The sequence below is a fragment of the Oncorhynchus masou genome, chromosome 29, assembly GCF_036934945.1.
Source record: "Oncorhynchus masou masou isolate Uvic2021 chromosome 29, UVic_Omas_1.1, whole genome shotgun sequence".
NCBI classification, from domain to species: domain Eukaryota; kingdom Metazoa; phylum Chordata; class Actinopteri; order Salmoniformes; family Salmonidae; genus Oncorhynchus; species Oncorhynchus masou.
Window position 1 is genome coordinate 30,846,326 of NC_088240.1, and position 18,653 is coordinate 30,864,978.

The window sequence follows — 18,653 nt, forward strand, 5'->3', positions numbered from 1 at the left end:
GTTTGAGTATGTGAGTCTATCAGATCGGTTGGGATAAAGCAGAAGGGGAATTTCCATTGGACCTTAAACCAATAAATTCTTATTTTTTGAAATAATATCTTTCGTTCTGGGAATAATACATTGTTGATTTACACAGTACAAGTACAAGCTGAATCACCAGAAGAATAGGGGAAAACAAGTGGGCTGCCGTAATCTTCAGGATGACCCCTTGCTGGTGCACTACATGGAGGTGGCCAGGTTGCAGAGTGACAAGAACTACAAGAAGGACTACCACAAGTCCAAGCTGAAGTACCACTCCCCAGTAGACATGATGAGTATTGCGCATGCCAAACACGCCTCCACAGTGCAGACGTATGCAGGCTACAGGAAGATCCAGCACCATTACACTGTGCTTGCCGATGCCATGAACGTGGAGTTGGCTAAGCAGATGCAGACGATCGCTAGTGATGTGAGTATTATTTTACTCATAAATACATAACAACAAACAAAAAAACAACAACATGTTTTTGTATACAATGTATTTTTTCCCTGACAGTAATTGATCCATTCCCCTATTCTGAGCTGTTAAACCACATCCAAATCTGTGAGAATGTTTTATGTTGTCTGTCAATTATTTTACTCTGTTATTTAGAACCTGACAGTATTTACTTATTTCTGCAGAATTTGTACAAAAGTGACTATGAGACTTGCATCAAAGGCACAGGATGGATTCCCATTGGTTCTCTGGATGTAGAGAAAGCCAAAACAGCTGGCCTGATTGGCAGTGAGAAACTTTACCGCCAACACCCCAGCGGCTTCAAGTTTACCAAAGACATGCACTCCATGGACCTTGTCCTGGCCAGTGCTAACAATGCGATCATGAACAAGGTCATTCTTTGCATCTATGTCTATGCATACTGTATATGTATACAGTATGTTATATACACATATACATGGTGATACTTCAAAACACTAACAAATATATCTGTCTTATAGCAAACGTACATTGACACCTGGAATAAGGATAAGACCACTGTCCACATGATGCCAGACTCAATGGAGGTGGTTTTGGCCAGAGCCAACAAGATCAACTGCAGCAATGTAGGTTATTCCTTCCACACCTCATCGTATTGTTCATTTAGGCTGCATTGTCATAATTCTGTCATTCAAAACATGTTTTTCTTCTCCTGTACAGACACTGTATAAGCTTGCCAATGAACAGGACAAGAAGAAGGGTTATGACCTGCGCAACGATGCTATTGCAATCCAGGCAGCCAAACAGGGCACATCCATTGCTAGCGATGTAAGTTAAACACTGTTTATTGAATAAATGGTGTGTGAACTTCAGCTTTTGAATGAAACCTAACTATCTCATTATCATTTATTAAGTTCAAATACAGGGCTGGCTACCGTAAACAGATTGGCCACCACATTGGAGCCCGCTGTATCGAAGATGACCCTCTGCTCATGCTGGCTCTGAACTCAGCTAAGATTGCCTCTGATGCTCTGTACAAGAAAGACTTCCACAAGTCCAAGACAAGGTTCCATCTCCCGTTGGACATGATTGCCTTTGAGTTGGCCAAAAAGAACCAGATTCAGGTCAACCATGCCAAATATGTAACTCGCCTGCACAACTGGACCTGTCTACCAGACTCCAGTGATGTCGTCCATGCCAGACATGTCTATGACATAGCGAGTGATGTAAGTATGAATTAACTAGATCATGTTTTTCCAGTGTGATTGTTTTTATTCTGGCCATGTTGACCTTTGTGGTATTGTTGTGGCTAGGCTGTGTACAAGGCTGATCTCAAGAGCCTACAAGGTATCGGATGGGTTCCCATCGGCTCACTTGATGTTGAGAAGGCAAAGAAAGCCTCAGAGGTCCTGAGTGAGAAGCTGTATCGTCAGCACCCAAGCAACTTCAAGTTCACCAGCTCAGTTCAAGACATGGGAATGGTTTTGGCGAAACAAAATAATGATAATGCCAACAAGGTATTTGACTAACTGGTATATCTTTACTAATCCTTTGCCTTTGTATGTTTCCCCTGGTAGATTATATTCAAATAACGATTCCATCATCTAAACCTGCTTTAATGTAATCTGATCTCCCCTACTTTGCATTATATTTGAGCCGATGATATGAAGAGGCACTTAATGTTGCTAGTTTGAACTTGAAACTCGTTATTGCAGCAAGCGTACACTGAGGCCTGGGAGAAGGACAAGACCAAGAACCACATTATGCCAGATGCGATGGAAGTGGTTTTGGCCAATGCAAACAAGTCCAACTACAGTTGGGTAAGTAAATGGTGGCACAAAGGTAACCCTCCTGATGAATGTATATGTTCAAAAATAATACTTATTGTGGAGAAATCCATATCTATGGATGTTTTATTTTCTTCTTCATACAGAACCAATACAGAAAAGCAATGGAAGAGGATAAGAAGAAGGGCTATGATTTGCGCAATGATGCCATTGCTATCATCGCAGCCAAGCACGGCAGGGAAATTATCAGTGATGTAAGTTCATTGAACATCTAGCCATCGTAACCGATTTATATTTCCTAACTATTTCATGACACAATAAATAAAATGTACTTCTGGAAAATTAAGAGAATCCTCAACACTGCCATTTCATATTTGCTTTCTGTAGCACAAGTACAAGACTGGCTACCGTAAGCAGGTTGGCCACCACATTGGAGCCCGCTGCGTTGAGGATGACCCTCTGCTTATGCTGGCTATTAACTCAGCTAAGATTGCCAGTGATGCCCTGTACAAGAAGGATTTCCACCAGTCCAAAACCAAGTTCCACCTCCCATTGGACATGATTGCCTTTGAGTTGGCCAAAAAGAACCAGATTCAGGTCAACCATGCCAAATATGTAACTCGCCTGCACAACTGGACCTGTCTGCCAGACTCCAGTGATGTCGTCCATGCCAGACATGTCTATGACATAGCGAGTGATGTAAGTATGTATTAACTAGATCATGTTTTTCCAGTGTGATTTTTTTTATTCTGGCCATGTTGACCTTTGTGGTATTGTTGTGGCTAGGCTGTGTACAAGGCTGATCTCAAGAGCCTACAAGGTATCGGATGGGTTCCCATCGGCTCACTTGATGTTGAGAAGGCAAAGAAAGCCTCAGAGGTCCTGAGTGAGAAGCTGTATCGTCAGCACCCAAGCAACTTCAAGTTCACCAGCTCAGTTCAAGACATGGGAATGGTTTTGGCGAAACAAAATAATGATAATGCCAACAAGGTATTTGACTAACTGGTATATCTTTACTAATCCTTTGCCTTTGTATGTTTCCCCTGGTAGATTATATTCAAATAACGATTCCATCATCTAAACCTGCTTTAATGTAATCTGATCTCCCCTACTTTGCATTATATTTGAGCCGATGATATGAAGAGGCACTTAATGTTGCTAGTTTGAACTTGAAACTCGTTATTGCAGCAAGCGTACACTGAGGCCTGGGAGAAGGACAAGACCAAGAACCACATTATGCCAGATGCGATGGAAGTGGTTTTGGCCAATGCAAACAAGTCCAACTACAGTTGGGTAAGTAAATGGTGGCACAAAGGTAACCCTCCTGATGAATGTATATGTTCAAAAATAATACTTATTGTTTTGTTTTTTTCTTCAGTAAAGTATGTTGTAACTTTGTTAAATGCATTTTAAATAAATTGTGATTTGATTACCATTGCTATCATTGCTTGATGCCCTCAATCTCACACAAATGATCAATGAACCTACCAGGTAAAACCAGAAATCCGTAAACACGGGCACCCTCATAGATATCATCCTAACTTACTCGCCCTCCAAATACACCACTGCTGTTTTCAACCAAGATCTCAGCGGTCACTGCCTCATTGCCTGCATCCGAAATGGGTCTGCGGTCAAAAGACCACCCCTCTTCACTGTCAAACGCTCCCTAAAACACTTCAGTGAACAGGCCTTTCTAATCGACCTGACCGGGGTATCCTGGAATGACATTGACCTCATCCCGTCAGTAGAGGATGCCTGGTTATTCTTTAAAAGTGCCTTCCTCACCATCTTCAATAAGCATGCTCCATTCAAAAAATGTAGAACCAGGAATAGATATAGTCCTTGGTTATTCCAGACCTGTCTGCCTTTGACCAGCACAAAAACATCCTGTGGCGTTCTGCATTAGCAACGAATAGCCTCTGTGATATGCAACTTTTCAGGGGAATTAGGAACCATTATACACAGACAGTTAGGAAAGCTAAGGCTAGCTTTTTCAAACAGAAATGTGCATCCTGTAGTACAAACTCTAAAAAGTTCTGAGACACTGTAAAGTCCATGGAGAATAAGAGCACCTCCTCCCAGCTGCCCACTGCACTGAGGCTAGGAAACACTGTCACTACCCATAAATCCCCTATAATTGAGAATTTCAACAAGCATTTCTCTATGGCTGGCCATGCTTTCCACCTGGCTACCCCTACCCCGGTCAACTGCCCGGCACCCTCCATAGAAATCCGCCCAAGCCCCCCCCCCATTTCTCCTTCACCCAAATCCAGATAGCTGATGTTCTGAAAGAGCTGCAAAATCTGGACCCCTACAAATCAGCCGGGCTAGACAATCTGGACCATCTCTTTCTAAAATGATCTGCCGAAATTGTTGCAACCCCTATTACTAGCCTGTTCAACCTCTCTTTTGTATCGTCTGAGATTCCCAAAGATTGGAAAGCTGCCACGGTCATCCCCCTCTTCAAAGGGGGAGACACTATAGACCCAAACTGCTACAGACCTTTATCTATCCTACCCTGCCATTCTAAGGTCTTCGAAAGCCAAGTTAACAAACAGATTACCGGCCATTTAAAATCCCACCGTACCTTCTCTGCTATGCAATCTGGTTTCAGAGCTGGTCATGGGTGCACCTCAGCCACACTCAAGGTCCTAAACGATATCATAACTGCCATCGATAAGAGACATTACTGTGCAGCCGTATTCATTGACTTGGCCAAGGCTTTCGACTCTGTCAATCACCACATTCTTATCGGCTGACGAAACAGCCTTGGTTTCTCAAATGACTGTCTCGCCTGGTTCACCAACTACTTCTCTGACAGAGTCCAGTGTGTCAAATCGGTGGGCTTGTTGTTCGGACCTCTGGCAGTCTCCACGGCGGTGCCACAGGGTTCAATTCCCGTATCGACTCTCTTCTCTGTATACATCAATGATGTCGCTCTTGCTGCTGGTGATTCTCTGATCCACCTCTACTTAGATGACACCATTCTGTATACTTCTGGACCTAATTTGGACACTGTGTTAACTAACCTCCAGACGAGCTTCAATGCCATACAACTCTCCTTCCGTGGCCTCCAACTGCTCTTAAATGCAAGTAAAACTAAATGCATGCTTTTCAACTGATCGCTGCCCAAACCTGCCCGCCCGCCCAGCGTCACTACTCTGGACGGTTCTGACTTAGAATATGTGGACAACTACAAATACCTAGGTGTCTGGTTAGACTATAAACTCTCCTTCCAGACTCACATTAGGCATCTCCAATCCAAAATTCAATCTAGAATCGGCTTCCTATTTCACAACAAAGCATCCTTCACTCATGCTGCCAAACATACCCTCGTAAAACTGACCATCCTACCGATCCTCGACTTCGGCGATGTCATTTACAAAATAGCCCCTAACACTCTACTCAACAAATTGGATGCAATCTATCACAGTGCCATCCGTTTTGTCACCAAAGCTCCATATACTACCCACCACTGTGACCTGTACGCTCTCGTTGGCTGGCCCTCGCTTCATACTCGTCGCCAAACCCACTGGCTTCAGGTCATCTACAAGTCTCTGATAAGTAAGGCCCCGCCTTATCTCAGCTCACTGGTCACCATAGTAGCACCCACCCGTAGCACGCGCTCCAGCAGGTATATCTCTCTAGTCACCCCCAAAGCCAATTCCTCCTTTGGCCGCCTTTCCTTCCAGTTCTCTGCTGCCAATGACTGGAATGAATGGCAAAAATCACTGAAGCTGGAGACTCTTACCTCCCTCACTAGCTTTAAGCACCAGCTGTCTGAGCAGCTCACAGATCACTGCACCTGTACATAGCCCATCTGTAAATAGCCCATCCAACTACCTCATCCCCATACTGTATTTATTTATTTATCTTACTCCTTTGCACCCATGTATCTCTACTTGCACATTCATCTTCTGCACATCAATCACTCTAGTGTCTAATTGGTATATTGTAATTACTTCACCACCATGGCCTATTTATTGCCTTTACCTCCCTTATCTTACCTCATTTGCACACACTGTATAAAGATTTTCTTCAACTGTATTACTGACTGTATGTTTTCTTTATTCCATGTGTAACTCTGTGTTGTTGTATGTGTCGAACTGCCTTGTTTTATTCTTGGCCAGGTCGCAGTTGGAAATGAGAACTTGTTCTCAACTTGTCTACCTGGCTAAATAAAGATGAAATAAAATAAACATTTGAAATAACCATATCTATGGATGTTTTATTTTCTTCTTCATACAGAACCAATACAGAAAAGCAATGGAAGAGGATAAGAAGAAGGGCTATGATTTGCGCAATGATGCCATTGCTATCATCGCAGCCAAGCACGGCAGGGAAATTATCAGTGATGTAAGTTCATTGAACATCTAGCCATCATAACCGATTATATTTCTTAACTATTTCATGACACAATATATAAAATGTACTTCTGGAAAATTAAGAGAACCCTCAACACTGCCATTTCATATTTGCTTTCTGTAGCACAAGTACAAGACTGGCTACCGTAAGCAGGTTGGCCACCACATTGGAGCCCGCTGCGTTGAGGATGACCCTCTGCTTATGCTGGCTATGAACTCAGCTAAGATTGCCAGTGATGCCCTGTACAAGAAGGACTTCCACCAGTCCAAAACCAAGTTCCACCTCCCATTGGACATGATTGCCTTTGAGTTGGCCAAAAAGAACCAGATTCAGGTCAACCATGCCAAATATGTAACTCGCCTGCACAACTGGACCTGTCTGCCAGACTCCAGTGATGTCGTCCATGCCAGACATGTCTATGACATAGCGAGTGATGTAAGTATGAATTAACTAGAACATGTTTTTCCAGTGTGATTGTTTTTATTCTGGCCATGTTGACCTTTGTGGTATTGTTGTGTCTAGGCTGTGTACAAGGCTGATCTCAAGAGCTTGCAAGGTATCGGATGGGTTCCCATCGGCTCACTTGATGTTGAGAAGGCAAAGAAAGCCTCAGAGGTCCTGAGTGAGAAGCTGTATCGTCAGCACCCAAGCAACTTCAAGTTCACCAGCTCAGTTCAAGACATGGGAATGGTTTTGGCTAAACAAAATAATGATAATGCCAACAAGGTATTTGACTAAGTGGTATATATTTACTAATCCTTTGCCTTCGTATGTTTCCCCTGGTAGATTATATTCAAATAATGATTCCATCATTTAAACCTGCTTTAATGTAATCTGATCTCCCCTACTTTGCATTATATTTGAGCCAATGATATGAAGAGGCACTTAATGTTGTTAGTTTAAACTTGAAACTCGTTATTGCAGCAAGCGTACACTGAGGCCTGGGAGAAGGACAAGACCAAGAACCACATTATGCCAGATGCGATGGAAGTGGTTTTGGCCAATGCAAACAAGTCCAACTACAGTTGGGTAAGTAAATGGTGGCACAAAGGTAACCCTCCTGATGAATGTATATGTTCAAAAATAATACTTATTGTGGAGAAATCCATATCTATGGATGTTTTATTTTCTTCTTCATACAGAACCAATACAGAAAAGCAATGGAAGAGGATAAGAAGAAGGGCTATGATTTGCGCAATGATGCCATTGCTATCATCGCAGCCAAGCACGGCAGGGAAATTATCAGTGATGTAAGTACTTATTTTGTTATCACATCATCACAAAGGAACTGACTATATCAATACTGTGTTCACCTTTAATTTACTGAAATCCTCATTACATACTTTCTACCTTTTTGGTTCGGTATAGTACAAGTACAAGGCAGGCTACCGTAAACAGGTTGGCCATCACATTGGAGCCCGCTGTGTCGAGGATGACCCTCTGCTCGTGCTGGCGCTTAACTCAGCTAAGATTGCCAGTGATGCTCTGTACAAGAAGGACTTCCACCAGTCCAAAACCAAGTTCCACCTCCCATTGGACATGATGGCCTTTGAGTTGTGCAAGAAGAACCAGATCCAGGTCAATGACTTCAACTACAGAACTCGCCTGCACAACTGGACCTGTCTGCCAGACTCCAGTGATGTCGTCCAGGCCAGACATGTCTATGACATTAATAGTGAGGTAAGTTTAAAAAGTTCATTCCACTCTTTCTTGTAAAATGTTTACTCACGTTGTTAATGAAGCACCCAGGACTGGTCAAACCCAGTGATAAAAGGTTTGAGATGGCACCATGTAATGGGAGTATGATATCCCTCTTAGGCGGTGTACAGGGCTGACACGAAGTGGCTCAGGGGAATGGGATGGGTCCCCATTGGCTCACTTGATGTGGAAAAAGCAAAGAAGGCCGCCGAGATCTTGAGTGAGAGGAAATACCGCCAGCACCCCAGCACTCTGGCCTTCAAAAGCCCCCTCGACAGCATGGATATCGTTCTGGCCAAAAGTAATGCCCAGATCATGAACAAGGTAAACTTCAACTAATGTCTTCCAGCTAACTACACAGTTTCCTGTTACACCAGAATTCAACACCAAAATCCAATTTGAGGTTTTATGGAGCTGCCATTCTCATATGATATCTTGCAGCATTTCTACACTAAGGCATGGGAGGACAAGGTCCACCCCAACACCATGTCCCTATCTAATACAGTTGAAGTCAGACTTTTACATACACCTTAGCCAGGGTAGCCTAGTGGTTAGAGCATTGGACTAGTAACCGGAAGGTTGCAAGTTCAAATCCCCTAGATGACAAGGTACAAATCTGTCTTTCTGCCCCTGAACAAGCAGTTAACCCATTGTTCCGTCATTGAAAATAAGAATTTGTTCTTAACTGACTTGCCAAGTTAAATAAAGGTAAACAAATATTTAAACTCAGTTTTTCACAATTCCTGACATTTAATCCTATTAAAAATTCCCTGTCTTAGGTCATTTAGGATCACCACTTTATTTTAATGTGAAATGTCAGAATAATAGTTGATAGAATGATTTATTTCAGCTTTTATTTCTTTCATCACATTCCCATTGGGTCAGAAGTTTACATACACTCAATCAGTATTTGGTAGCATTGCCTTTAAATTGTTTAACTTGGGTCAAACATTTTGGGTAGCCTTCCACAAGCTTCCCACAATAAGTTGGGTAAAAAAATGTCCCATTCCTCCTGACAAAGCTGGTGTAACTGAGTCAGGTTTGTGGGCCTCCTTGCTCGCACACGCTTTTTCAGTTCTGCCCACACATTTTCTATAGGATTGGGGTCAGGGCTTTGTGATGACCACTCAAATACCTTGACTTTGTTGTCCTTAAGCCATTTTGCCACAACTTTGGAAGTATCATTCTCTCAACTACATTTCACATTCTTAAAATAAAGTGGTGATCCTAACTGACCTAAGACAGGGAGTTTTTACTAGGAGTAAATGTCAGGAATTGTGAAAAACTGAGTTTAAATGTATTTGGCTAAGGTGTATGCAAACTTCGACTTCAACTGTAGATTCAGTATCTAATACATACAAGCAGTGTTCAGCTCTTTCATAACATAGACTGACCAGGTGAATCCAAGTGAAAGCTATGAACCCTGATTGATGTCACTTGTTATATCCACTTCAATCAGTGTAGATGAAGTGGAGTAGACAGGTTGAAGAAGGATTTTTAAGCTTCAAGACAATTGAGACAAGGATTGTGTATTTGTGCCATTCAGAATGTGAAATGGCAAGACAAAAGATGAAAGTGCCTTTGAATGGGGTATGGTAGTAGGTTCCAGGGGCACCGGTTTCAGTGTGTCCCACGGCCCCCCTGAGCGTGCGCGCACACACCACATCTATTTCTATGGGCACAAGCACTGTTCATGACATAAACTGTTCACTCCCTTCTTGTTGGTCAAGAGAATTCTGCATGTTTAAAGCTTATTTCCTGCAATTCTACACATTTTGTCATTACATTTGGAGTGCAAAGAACATTAAGCAGTTTTAAAGCCCATGTCTAATGTGCATTCATGTGATATTTGTGTGACCAAGAAATTACAACAAAATCTATGGGCTTAAAAACCTACATAAAAAATGGGCTTGTTGATCTGGACATTTCTGACAAGTTATAAATAGCTCTCTAAGATATGCAATGACTGACATGACAAGAGGAACTGATGATGCACTACCCAATTTAGCAATTACACCTTGTGCCTTCTACTATTACAACTTTCAAGAGTCATTTCAAAGCCAGACTGAGTTGCTTAAAAAAACATATTTATTCTTTTTTTAGGGGGGAGAGGGTGCAGAACAAATATTATTGTTATTATTATTTTTCATAACATAGCCATTTTTATCTCGTATTTCAGCGCCAGTATGTTGAACAATGGGATGCTGATAAGATCAAAATCCACGTCGGCAATGAGCTTCCAGAGCTTGTGCTGGCCAAGGCCAACGCGATCACCCTGAGCAACGTAGGTCCTCCTTACTTTACCGCAATCTGTTTTCATTCACTCAAATCTAGTTTTAGCTATATCTATATATGTACTGTATATCTGTCTAATCGATATATCTCTCAACCTCTCCAATGTTTTGTGACCCGTTTTTTAAACGCTTGTTCTTTCTCCTTTTTATAGAAACTGTACAGACAAGGATTTGATGATACCATCAAGAAGGGCTATTACCTACCTGTCGATGCGATCTCCGTTAAGGCTGCCAAGCACGGCAGAGAGATTATCAGCGATGTGAGTACTGTATTTTTGTCCCCCTTTTTTCATAATTTGACCATTTCCAAGGCCTTAAGCTACATTATCATTGATGTAAGCAAACCTTTAAAGATATTTTCCTAATTACTAAAGTGCTAAGGAAGCGTTATACTAATAACAATTTCCGAATTAAATTCCTGAATCAATTAATGAGTGAATTACTCAGGCATAAATACACTTGGAATGTCTTCTTTGAAACACTGACAAATTTATAAGAAAAGGACGTTCAATAAGTGCACCCTTGTATGACTGAAGTTGGTACACAAACTTGAAAAATTCTCTTCTGATCTCTTTCAGTACAAGTACAAGGCTGGATACAGCAAGCAGCTTGGCCACCACATTGGAGCACGCTGCGTTGAGGATGACCCTCTGCTTATGCTGGCTATTAACTCAGCTAAGATTGCCAGTGATGCCCTGTACAAGAAGGACTTCCACCAGTCCAAGACCAAGTTCCACCTCCCATTGGACATGATGGCCTTTGAGTTGTGCAAGAAGAACCAGATCCAGGTCAATGACTTCAACTACAGAACCAAACTGCACAACTGGACCTGTCTGCCAGACTCCAGTGATGTCGTCCATGCCAGGAGGGTCTACGATCTGCATAGTGACGTAAGCTTCTTCTCCATATACTGGATCAAATTCTTGTTTCTTTTCCATTAACCCCTTACAATTGTTTTTATGTCTACAGTTATTGTGATTGTTTGTTTGATTGATTGATGCTTTCCACCCTTCAGGCCGTCTACCATGCCGACATGGAGTTCATTAGAGGTACTGGCTGGGTCCCCATTGGCTCTCTGGATGTGTTGAAAGCCAAGAAAGCTTCAGAGATCCTGAGCGACCGCCTCTACAAGCAGAAACCAGATACTCTTAAATATACCACCGACATGCACTCCATGCCTATGGTGCTGGCCAAGGCCAATGCTGAGATCATGAACAAGGTTGGTGAAATGTTCAATACATAAATGCTTTTTGAACTATGTCTCTCACTCAGATCAGTGGTTTGGATGGTCAATCTTGCATTTCTGGTTGCTTTTTTCAAGAGTCTTTGGGTCTGACAAATGCGCTATTAAAATGGCATGAAATATTACCTTATTATTTTCTTATAACATAATGTTTTCTCTTGTTTTTCAGGGCAACTATGTTGCACAATGGGATGCTGATAAGGTCAAAATCCACGTCGGCAATGAGCTTCCAGAACTTGTGCTGGCCAAGGCCAACGCGATCAACATAAGCAACGTAGGTCCTCTTTGCTTCCTTTGCTACATACATTACTATATTACACTTTCAATAGCTGATGTGTGGCCAAAGACTTTATCTGAAGCTCTAGTAATTAATAATATCTCTAGTACTGTTCTAGTAATTATTATTAATGTGTTGGCTTTGTTTCTAAGCTGTGTCTATATGCTTTTTCAGAAAACATACAAATCCGAACTGGAGGAGATGTACAAGAAGGGCTATGACCTGAAAAACGATTGTATCGCCATCAAAGCTGCCAAGCAGAGTAGAGAAATCATCAGTGATGTGAGTACGGGATACTTTCCTCCTTTTTTCATATTATTTGAAAAATGTCAAGCGGTTGATGCAAACAGATTATCATAATTTATGTAATGTTGACATAAAGTACAAGTAGATACTTTTTTGCCTCTATATAGTACAAGTACAAGATGTCAGTACTTATTTTGTTATCACATCATCACAAAGGAACTGACTATATCAATACTGTGTTCACCTTTAATTTACTGAAATCCTCATTACATACTTTCTGCCTTTTTGGTTCGGTATAGTACAAGTACAAGGCAGGCTACCGTAAACAGGTTGGCCATCACATTGGAGCCCGCTGTGTCGAGGATGACCCTCTGCTCGTGCTGGCGCTTAACTCAGCCAGAATTGCCAGTGATGCTCTGTACAAGAAGGACTTCAACAAATCCAAGACTAAATTCCACCTGCCAGTGGACATGCTGACCATTGAACTGGCCAAGAAATGCCAGATTCAGGTCAACGACTTCAACTACAGAACTCGCCTGCACAACTGGACCTGTCTGCCAGACTCCAGTGATGTCGTCCAGGCCAGGAAGGTCTATGCTCTGCATAGTGATGTAAGTAGATTATGATCGCTCATTAAGATTACGAGGTGTCGGGGGGACTATACCTATCATTTCAGACAAATATTATACCGCTGACGTTTACTTCCTGACCAATTGTTTTCGCTCTGTTGCTCTCATATAAAACAGGCTGTGTACAGGGCTGATTTGGAGTGGCTCAGAGGCACTGGCTGGGTGCCTATTGGCTCGATCGACGTTGAGAAAGCCAAGAAGGCCAGCGAGATCCTGAGCGAGAGGAAATATCGCCAGCATCCAAGCAACTTCAAGTTTACCGCCACAACCGACGGAATGCCTTATGCCTTGGCTGCGGCCAATGCCCAGATAATGGACAAGGTAAAATGACTTATTTCTTTCTAGTGTGGAGGGAGATTGAACTCAGGTATACATACATTCAGATTCACAGGATGCAGAGACTAATATTGAATATTGAAAACAACTTATAACATTGCCATCCTTTTCTCATATTTCAGCGCCAGTATGTTGAACAGTGGGAGGCTGATAAGGTCAACATCCACGTCGGCAATGAGCTGCCAGAGCTTGTGCTGGCCAAGGCCAACGCGATCATCCTGAGCAACGTAGGTCCTCCTTACTTTGCCTCAAGCTGTTTTCGTTCACTCAAGTTGATCTAGTTTTATCTATCTATATGAGCTATAGGTCTCACAACCTCTTAAATTTTTTTGATTTTTGGTGTTATTTCAGAAACACTACCGTGAAGGATTTGACGAGATGATCGGACAGGGCTATCACCTGGATAAGGATGCCATTGCTGTCCAACATGCCAAGAAGGGCAGAGAAATCATCAGTGATGTAAGTTTGTATATCCATCTCCTCTGAATGAGCATAGGCAGCAATCATAAAAAAACAAGTCAATACTTAGCTAGTCCTCTCTTTTTTCAGTACAAGTACAAGGCCGGCTTCCGCAATCAGTGTGGCCACCATGTTGGAGCCCTATGCATTGAGGATGACCCTCTGCTTGTGATGGCTGCCAATGCCGCCAGGATTTCCAGTGATATTCTCTACAAGAAGGACTTCCACCTCACCAAGACCAAGTTCCATCTCCCACTTGACATGATGTCCTTCGACTTGGCCAAGAAAGGCCAGTCCCAGATCCAAGAATTCTCCTACAGAACTAAACTGCACAACTGGACCTGTATGCCAGACAACACTGATGTTGTCCAAGCCAGGAAGGTCTACGATCTGCATAGTGACGTAAGTACACAGAGAATTATAGTCCAATCCGTATTGTCTATTTCTGGATCCTAACCTATCGACCATTGAAGTTCAACCAACTATTACACTACTATCCCATCAGGAGTAATGATTAGCTGAACCATGGTTCCTTCCTTCCAGGCTGTGTACAGGGCTGATCTGGAGTGGCTCAGAGGGTGCGGCTGGTTGCCCCAGGGTTCTGTGGATGTCATTAAGGCTAAAAATGCCCAAACCATCCTCAACGAAAGGCTGTATCGCCAGCCCCCCAGCTCTATCAAATTCACCAGTGTCATTGACTCTCCAGAGTTTGTCCTGTCAAAGCAGAATGCTGAGACCATCAGTGGTGTGAGTACTTTGTTTTTTCCTATTGAAGTGTCCTTCTTGAGTAGCCAAACCTAACCTGTTATCTTGGTCTCTTTGTAAAAATGCATTTCTAGTAACAGCGGAGATCGAGATTTTGTGAAATATAGAGCTAGTTTGCGATAACAATGGTTGGATTTATCATTAACCCTTTGATTGTGTGTGTTTGTTGCTTTTCACAGAGGAAATATAGAGAAGTTTGGGATACTGAGAAGACCAATATCCACCTGAACAATGACCTACCTTCTATAGTGCTGTCCAAGGCTAATGCTATTGCCATCAGCAACGTACGTCTGGTTCACTGAACGCTTTGCACATACTGTGTCTTTTGTTTAATTCAATCTATTTTCAGAGTGCAATGAACATATTCAGTCAGCAATAATATAAAGACATTGATTCAGATACACATATGAAGAAACCTGTAGCGATTGTTGGTTCATATGCATATAACAGTATGCCCAGATATTATTATTTGACTCACTGACTCAATGACCTTTCCATTTCACAGAAACTGTACACTAAGGATTGGGATGCTGACAAGGCTAAGGGATACCACATCAAGGAGGACGCCATCGCTGTGCTGAAGGCCAGAAAATCTAGAGACATCATCAGCGACGTAAGAGAAAATAACTGCGTCCATTTCATTTAGGTCACTTGATTCAATGGAGTCAGTGGAATTAACTCTCTGATCCCCCCCCTGTTTTCACTCAGTACAAATACCACGAGGGCTACCGCAAGCAAGTTGGCCACCACATTGGAGCCCTCAGCGTCAATGATGACCCTCTGATCATGTTGGCTCTGAACTCAGCCAAAATTGCCAGTGATGCCCTGTACAAGAAGGACTTCAACAAGTCCAAGACCAAGTTCCACCTCCCAGTCGACATGCTGACCATTGAACTGGCCAAGAAATGCCAGGTCCAGGTCAACGACTTCAACTACAGAACTCGCCTGCACAACTGGACCTGTCTGCCAGACTCCACTGATGTCGTCCAGGCCAGGAAAACCTATGATCTGCAGAGCGATGTGAGTTCCTCTTTTTATCCCTCTATCATATTGTAATTATATGGTCATTATAATGTTTTATGTGCTATATTCGCCTGAGAGTATTGCAGAGACATCCTTATCTCATGCATCTTTGTTGATTTTAACCCTCTGATCAGTCGTATCTGGGAAAGGCAATCAGTATTTAGTGGCACACTGACCCCTATGCCAATACAAACACCCCGTTGTCTTCTCCCAGGCTGTGTACAAGGCTGATCTGGAGTGGCTCAGGGGATGTGGTTGGAACCCCCATGAGTCTGTGGAGGTGTTGAAAGTGAAACACGCCCAAGCGGTCCTGGCTGACGTAAGTCTTTTAATATATGTCGTGTAATAAGTACATATATGAACTTGATAATAATATAACAGTAATAGATGCCACTGTCATCTACCAGTAATATATGCCACTGTCATCTAAGCGTCTGTCATCTATCTGATCATTTTAATTGTGGACAGAAAAAGGTTCATATGCAATGAAATTGATTGAAGCTTGATGTTGGTTTGACTGTTGTTGTCGATGTTGTCTTGCAGAGAGGTTACCGTGTCAAGTTGGATCAGCAGATGTTCACGGCTCCTGTGGACCGAATGGACCTGGTTTGCGCTAAGAACGCGGCAGATATCCTCAATGAGGTGGGTGGGGACATGGGCCAATTCTTACATGTTACAACACATGAAAGAATCACAATGTTTTTTTTCCTGTGGGGAATGGCTATCAAAATGACGAAGTAAAAACGTTGGACTATTGAAGCAACTCTTAATAGAGCCAATAATCATCATCATAAGTACAATACTAGCCAATTGCTTTTGTGTTTTGATTTTGTGCAGGCTAATTACCGTGCACTCTGGCACACAGAGAAGACTAAGTACACGATCACAGACACCCCAGTACTGGCAACAGCAAGAGAGGTGGCCAAGAATCTCCATCCAGTAAGTTAACTCTTCTTTCTTTACATCAAGCCTTTCCCTACACCCGCAACAACATCTGCTAAATGTGTGTATGTGACCAATAAAATTTGATTTGATTTCATCAGGGTGCTCAGACATTTGAAAAGCTCAAAATGCCTTTTCCAGTGAGAATAAATCTTCAACAATACTGAAGGTAGAGGGGAACTCGAAGAAGAAATGCTCATACGACGTGGTGTTGTCACAAAATTGTACCATTACTTCCTGTAATTTACGGTCCGATCTATCTTCCTCTTTCACAGAAACTGTACACCAAGGACTGGGATAAGGTCAAAGCCACCGGCTTCTTCATGCCCGGAGATGCTGTTCCCATCAAGCAGTGCATCCACAACAATAAAGTCCAGAGCGATGTGAGTATCACCGTTTTCACCTTTATTTTAACAGGTTATTGAGGTCAAAAATACTTATCTCATCTGAATGCAAATGTAATGGAACTGTAAGTGTAGTTCACTCCTGATAAAGATAACATTAACTACATCATTTACTTAAGTTCCTAAATTTGTAGAGTTTAAGTGCCTCAAAATATCCATTCACTCAATACCGTTTTAATTCTAAATGCTTAGATCTCTATTGCAGTATGTATGAATAAACAGTAAATGAACTCCCACTAAGTATGGCACTTTGAATTTAATTTGATCATTTTATTAGGATCCCCATTAGTAGACACCGTGATGTCAGCTAATCTTCCTGGGGTCCAACACAGACCTAAAAAGACATTACAAACAATTACCATTTACATTAAGACATAACCCACACTCAACAATACCTGACAGGTAATACATTTAACATTCAGTAGATGCTCTTCAGAATAAGTCTCTGTCCAGTCATATGGTCCATCGCATTAGATGTTCTTTTATTGTTTTATTGAAGGTGGATTTACTTTTGTCTCCTGAGAAATGTGAGTTGGTTAAGAATTCCATTCAGTGATGGCTCTGTAAATTACTGTAGATATGAGGAGATTTATCCTTGGTCTGGGGGTTATCAGATTACCTAAACTTGCCTGTGTGGTTTGGTGGTTATGTTTGTTGCTGGTATACACTAATTTGTATAAAAAGTACTTTGGTTTCTTGAAAAATATTATGTTCCTCAAGAAATTCAAAAGACTGCTAGTAATTTGCTTTCAACAGGAAGCCATGAGAGATGAATGCATTCCTTTAATATACAGTGCCTTGCGAAAGTACTCTGCCCCCTTGAACTTTGCGACCTTTTGCCACATTTCAGGCTTCAAACATGAATATATAAAACTGTATTTTTTTGTGAAGAATCAACAACAAGTGGGACACAATCATGAAGTGGAACGACATTTATTCGATATTTCAAACTTTTTTAACAAATCCAAAACTGAAAAATTGGGTGTGCAAAATTATTCAGCCCCTTTACTTTCAGTGCAGCAAACTCTCTCCAGAAGTTCAGCGAGGATCTCTGAATGATCCAATGTTGGCCTAAATGACTAATGATGATAAATACAATCCACCTGTGTGTAATCAAGTCTCCGTATAAATCACCTGCACTGTGATAGTCTCAGAGGTCCGTTAAAAGCGCAGAGAGCATCATGAAGAACAAGGAACACACCAGGCAGGTCCGAGATACTGTTGTGAAGAAGTTTAAAGCCGGATTTGGATACAAAAAGATTTCCCAAGCTTTAAACATCTCAAGGAGCACTGTGCAAGCGAACATATTGAAATGGAAGGAGTATCAGACCACTGCAAATCTACCAAGACCTGGCCGTCCCTCTAAACTTTCAGCTCATACAAGGAGAAGACTGATCAGAGATGCAGCCAAGAGGCCCATGATCACTCTGGACGAACTGCAGAGATCTACAGCTGAGGTGGGAGACTCTGTCCATAGGACAACAATCAGTCGTATATTGCACAAATCTGGCCTTTATGGAAGTGGCAAGAAGAAAGCCATTTCTTAAAGATATCCATAAAAAGTGTCGTTTAAAGTTTGCCACAAGCCACACCAAACATGTGGAAGAAGGTGTTCTGGTCAGATGAAACCAAAATTGAACATTTTGGCAACAATGCAAAATGTTATGTTTGGCGTAAAAGCAACACAGCTCATCACAATGAACACACCATCCCCACTGTCAAACATGGTGG

General features: G+C 42.1%; 1 protein-coding gene across 1 annotated transcript in view; it reads left to right on the forward strand.

The window, feature by feature from the left end:
* Positions 1 to 18,653, forward strand: part of LOC135519322 (nebulin-like) — an 86,385-nt gene that overhangs the window by 22,432 nt on the left and 45,300 nt on the right. Inside the window, exons 41-77 of the mRNA XM_064944493.1 lie at positions 137 to 448; positions 661 to 867; positions 976 to 1,080; positions 1,175 to 1,282; positions 1,369 to 1,680; positions 1,768 to 1,971; positions 2,170 to 2,274; positions 2,388 to 2,495; positions 2,629 to 2,940; positions 3,028 to 3,231; positions 3,430 to 3,534; positions 6,490 to 6,597; positions 6,730 to 7,041; positions 7,129 to 7,332; positions 7,531 to 7,635; positions 7,749 to 7,856; positions 7,975 to 8,286; positions 8,425 to 8,628; positions 10,484 to 10,588; positions 10,751 to 10,858; positions 11,177 to 11,488; positions 11,614 to 11,817; positions 12,011 to 12,115; positions 12,293 to 12,400; positions 12,664 to 12,975; positions 13,111 to 13,314; positions 13,452 to 13,556; positions 13,681 to 13,788; positions 13,879 to 14,190; positions 14,332 to 14,535; positions 14,733 to 14,837; positions 15,059 to 15,166; positions 15,262 to 15,573; positions 15,791 to 15,895; positions 16,120 to 16,218; positions 16,414 to 16,515; positions 16,794 to 16,901. Of these exons, the coding sequence (XP_064800565.1) occupies positions 137 to 448; positions 661 to 867; positions 976 to 1,080; positions 1,175 to 1,282; positions 1,369 to 1,680; positions 1,768 to 1,971; positions 2,170 to 2,274; positions 2,388 to 2,495; positions 2,629 to 2,940; positions 3,028 to 3,231; positions 3,430 to 3,534; positions 6,490 to 6,597; positions 6,730 to 7,041; positions 7,129 to 7,332; positions 7,531 to 7,635; positions 7,749 to 7,856; positions 7,975 to 8,286; positions 8,425 to 8,628; positions 10,484 to 10,588; positions 10,751 to 10,858; positions 11,177 to 11,488; positions 11,614 to 11,817; positions 12,011 to 12,115; positions 12,293 to 12,400; positions 12,664 to 12,975; positions 13,111 to 13,314; positions 13,452 to 13,556; positions 13,681 to 13,788; positions 13,879 to 14,190; positions 14,332 to 14,535; positions 14,733 to 14,837; positions 15,059 to 15,166; positions 15,262 to 15,573; positions 15,791 to 15,895; positions 16,120 to 16,218; positions 16,414 to 16,515; positions 16,794 to 16,901 (6,561 nt within the window). The remainder of the gene's footprint in view (positions 1 to 136; positions 449 to 660; positions 868 to 975; positions 1,081 to 1,174; positions 1,283 to 1,368; positions 1,681 to 1,767; positions 1,972 to 2,169; positions 2,275 to 2,387; positions 2,496 to 2,628; positions 2,941 to 3,027; positions 3,232 to 3,429; positions 3,535 to 6,489; positions 6,598 to 6,729; positions 7,042 to 7,128; positions 7,333 to 7,530; positions 7,636 to 7,748; positions 7,857 to 7,974; positions 8,287 to 8,424; positions 8,629 to 10,483; positions 10,589 to 10,750; positions 10,859 to 11,176; positions 11,489 to 11,613; positions 11,818 to 12,010; positions 12,116 to 12,292; positions 12,401 to 12,663; positions 12,976 to 13,110; positions 13,315 to 13,451; positions 13,557 to 13,680; positions 13,789 to 13,878; positions 14,191 to 14,331; positions 14,536 to 14,732; positions 14,838 to 15,058; positions 15,167 to 15,261; positions 15,574 to 15,790; positions 15,896 to 16,119; positions 16,219 to 16,413; positions 16,516 to 16,793; positions 16,902 to 18,653) is intronic.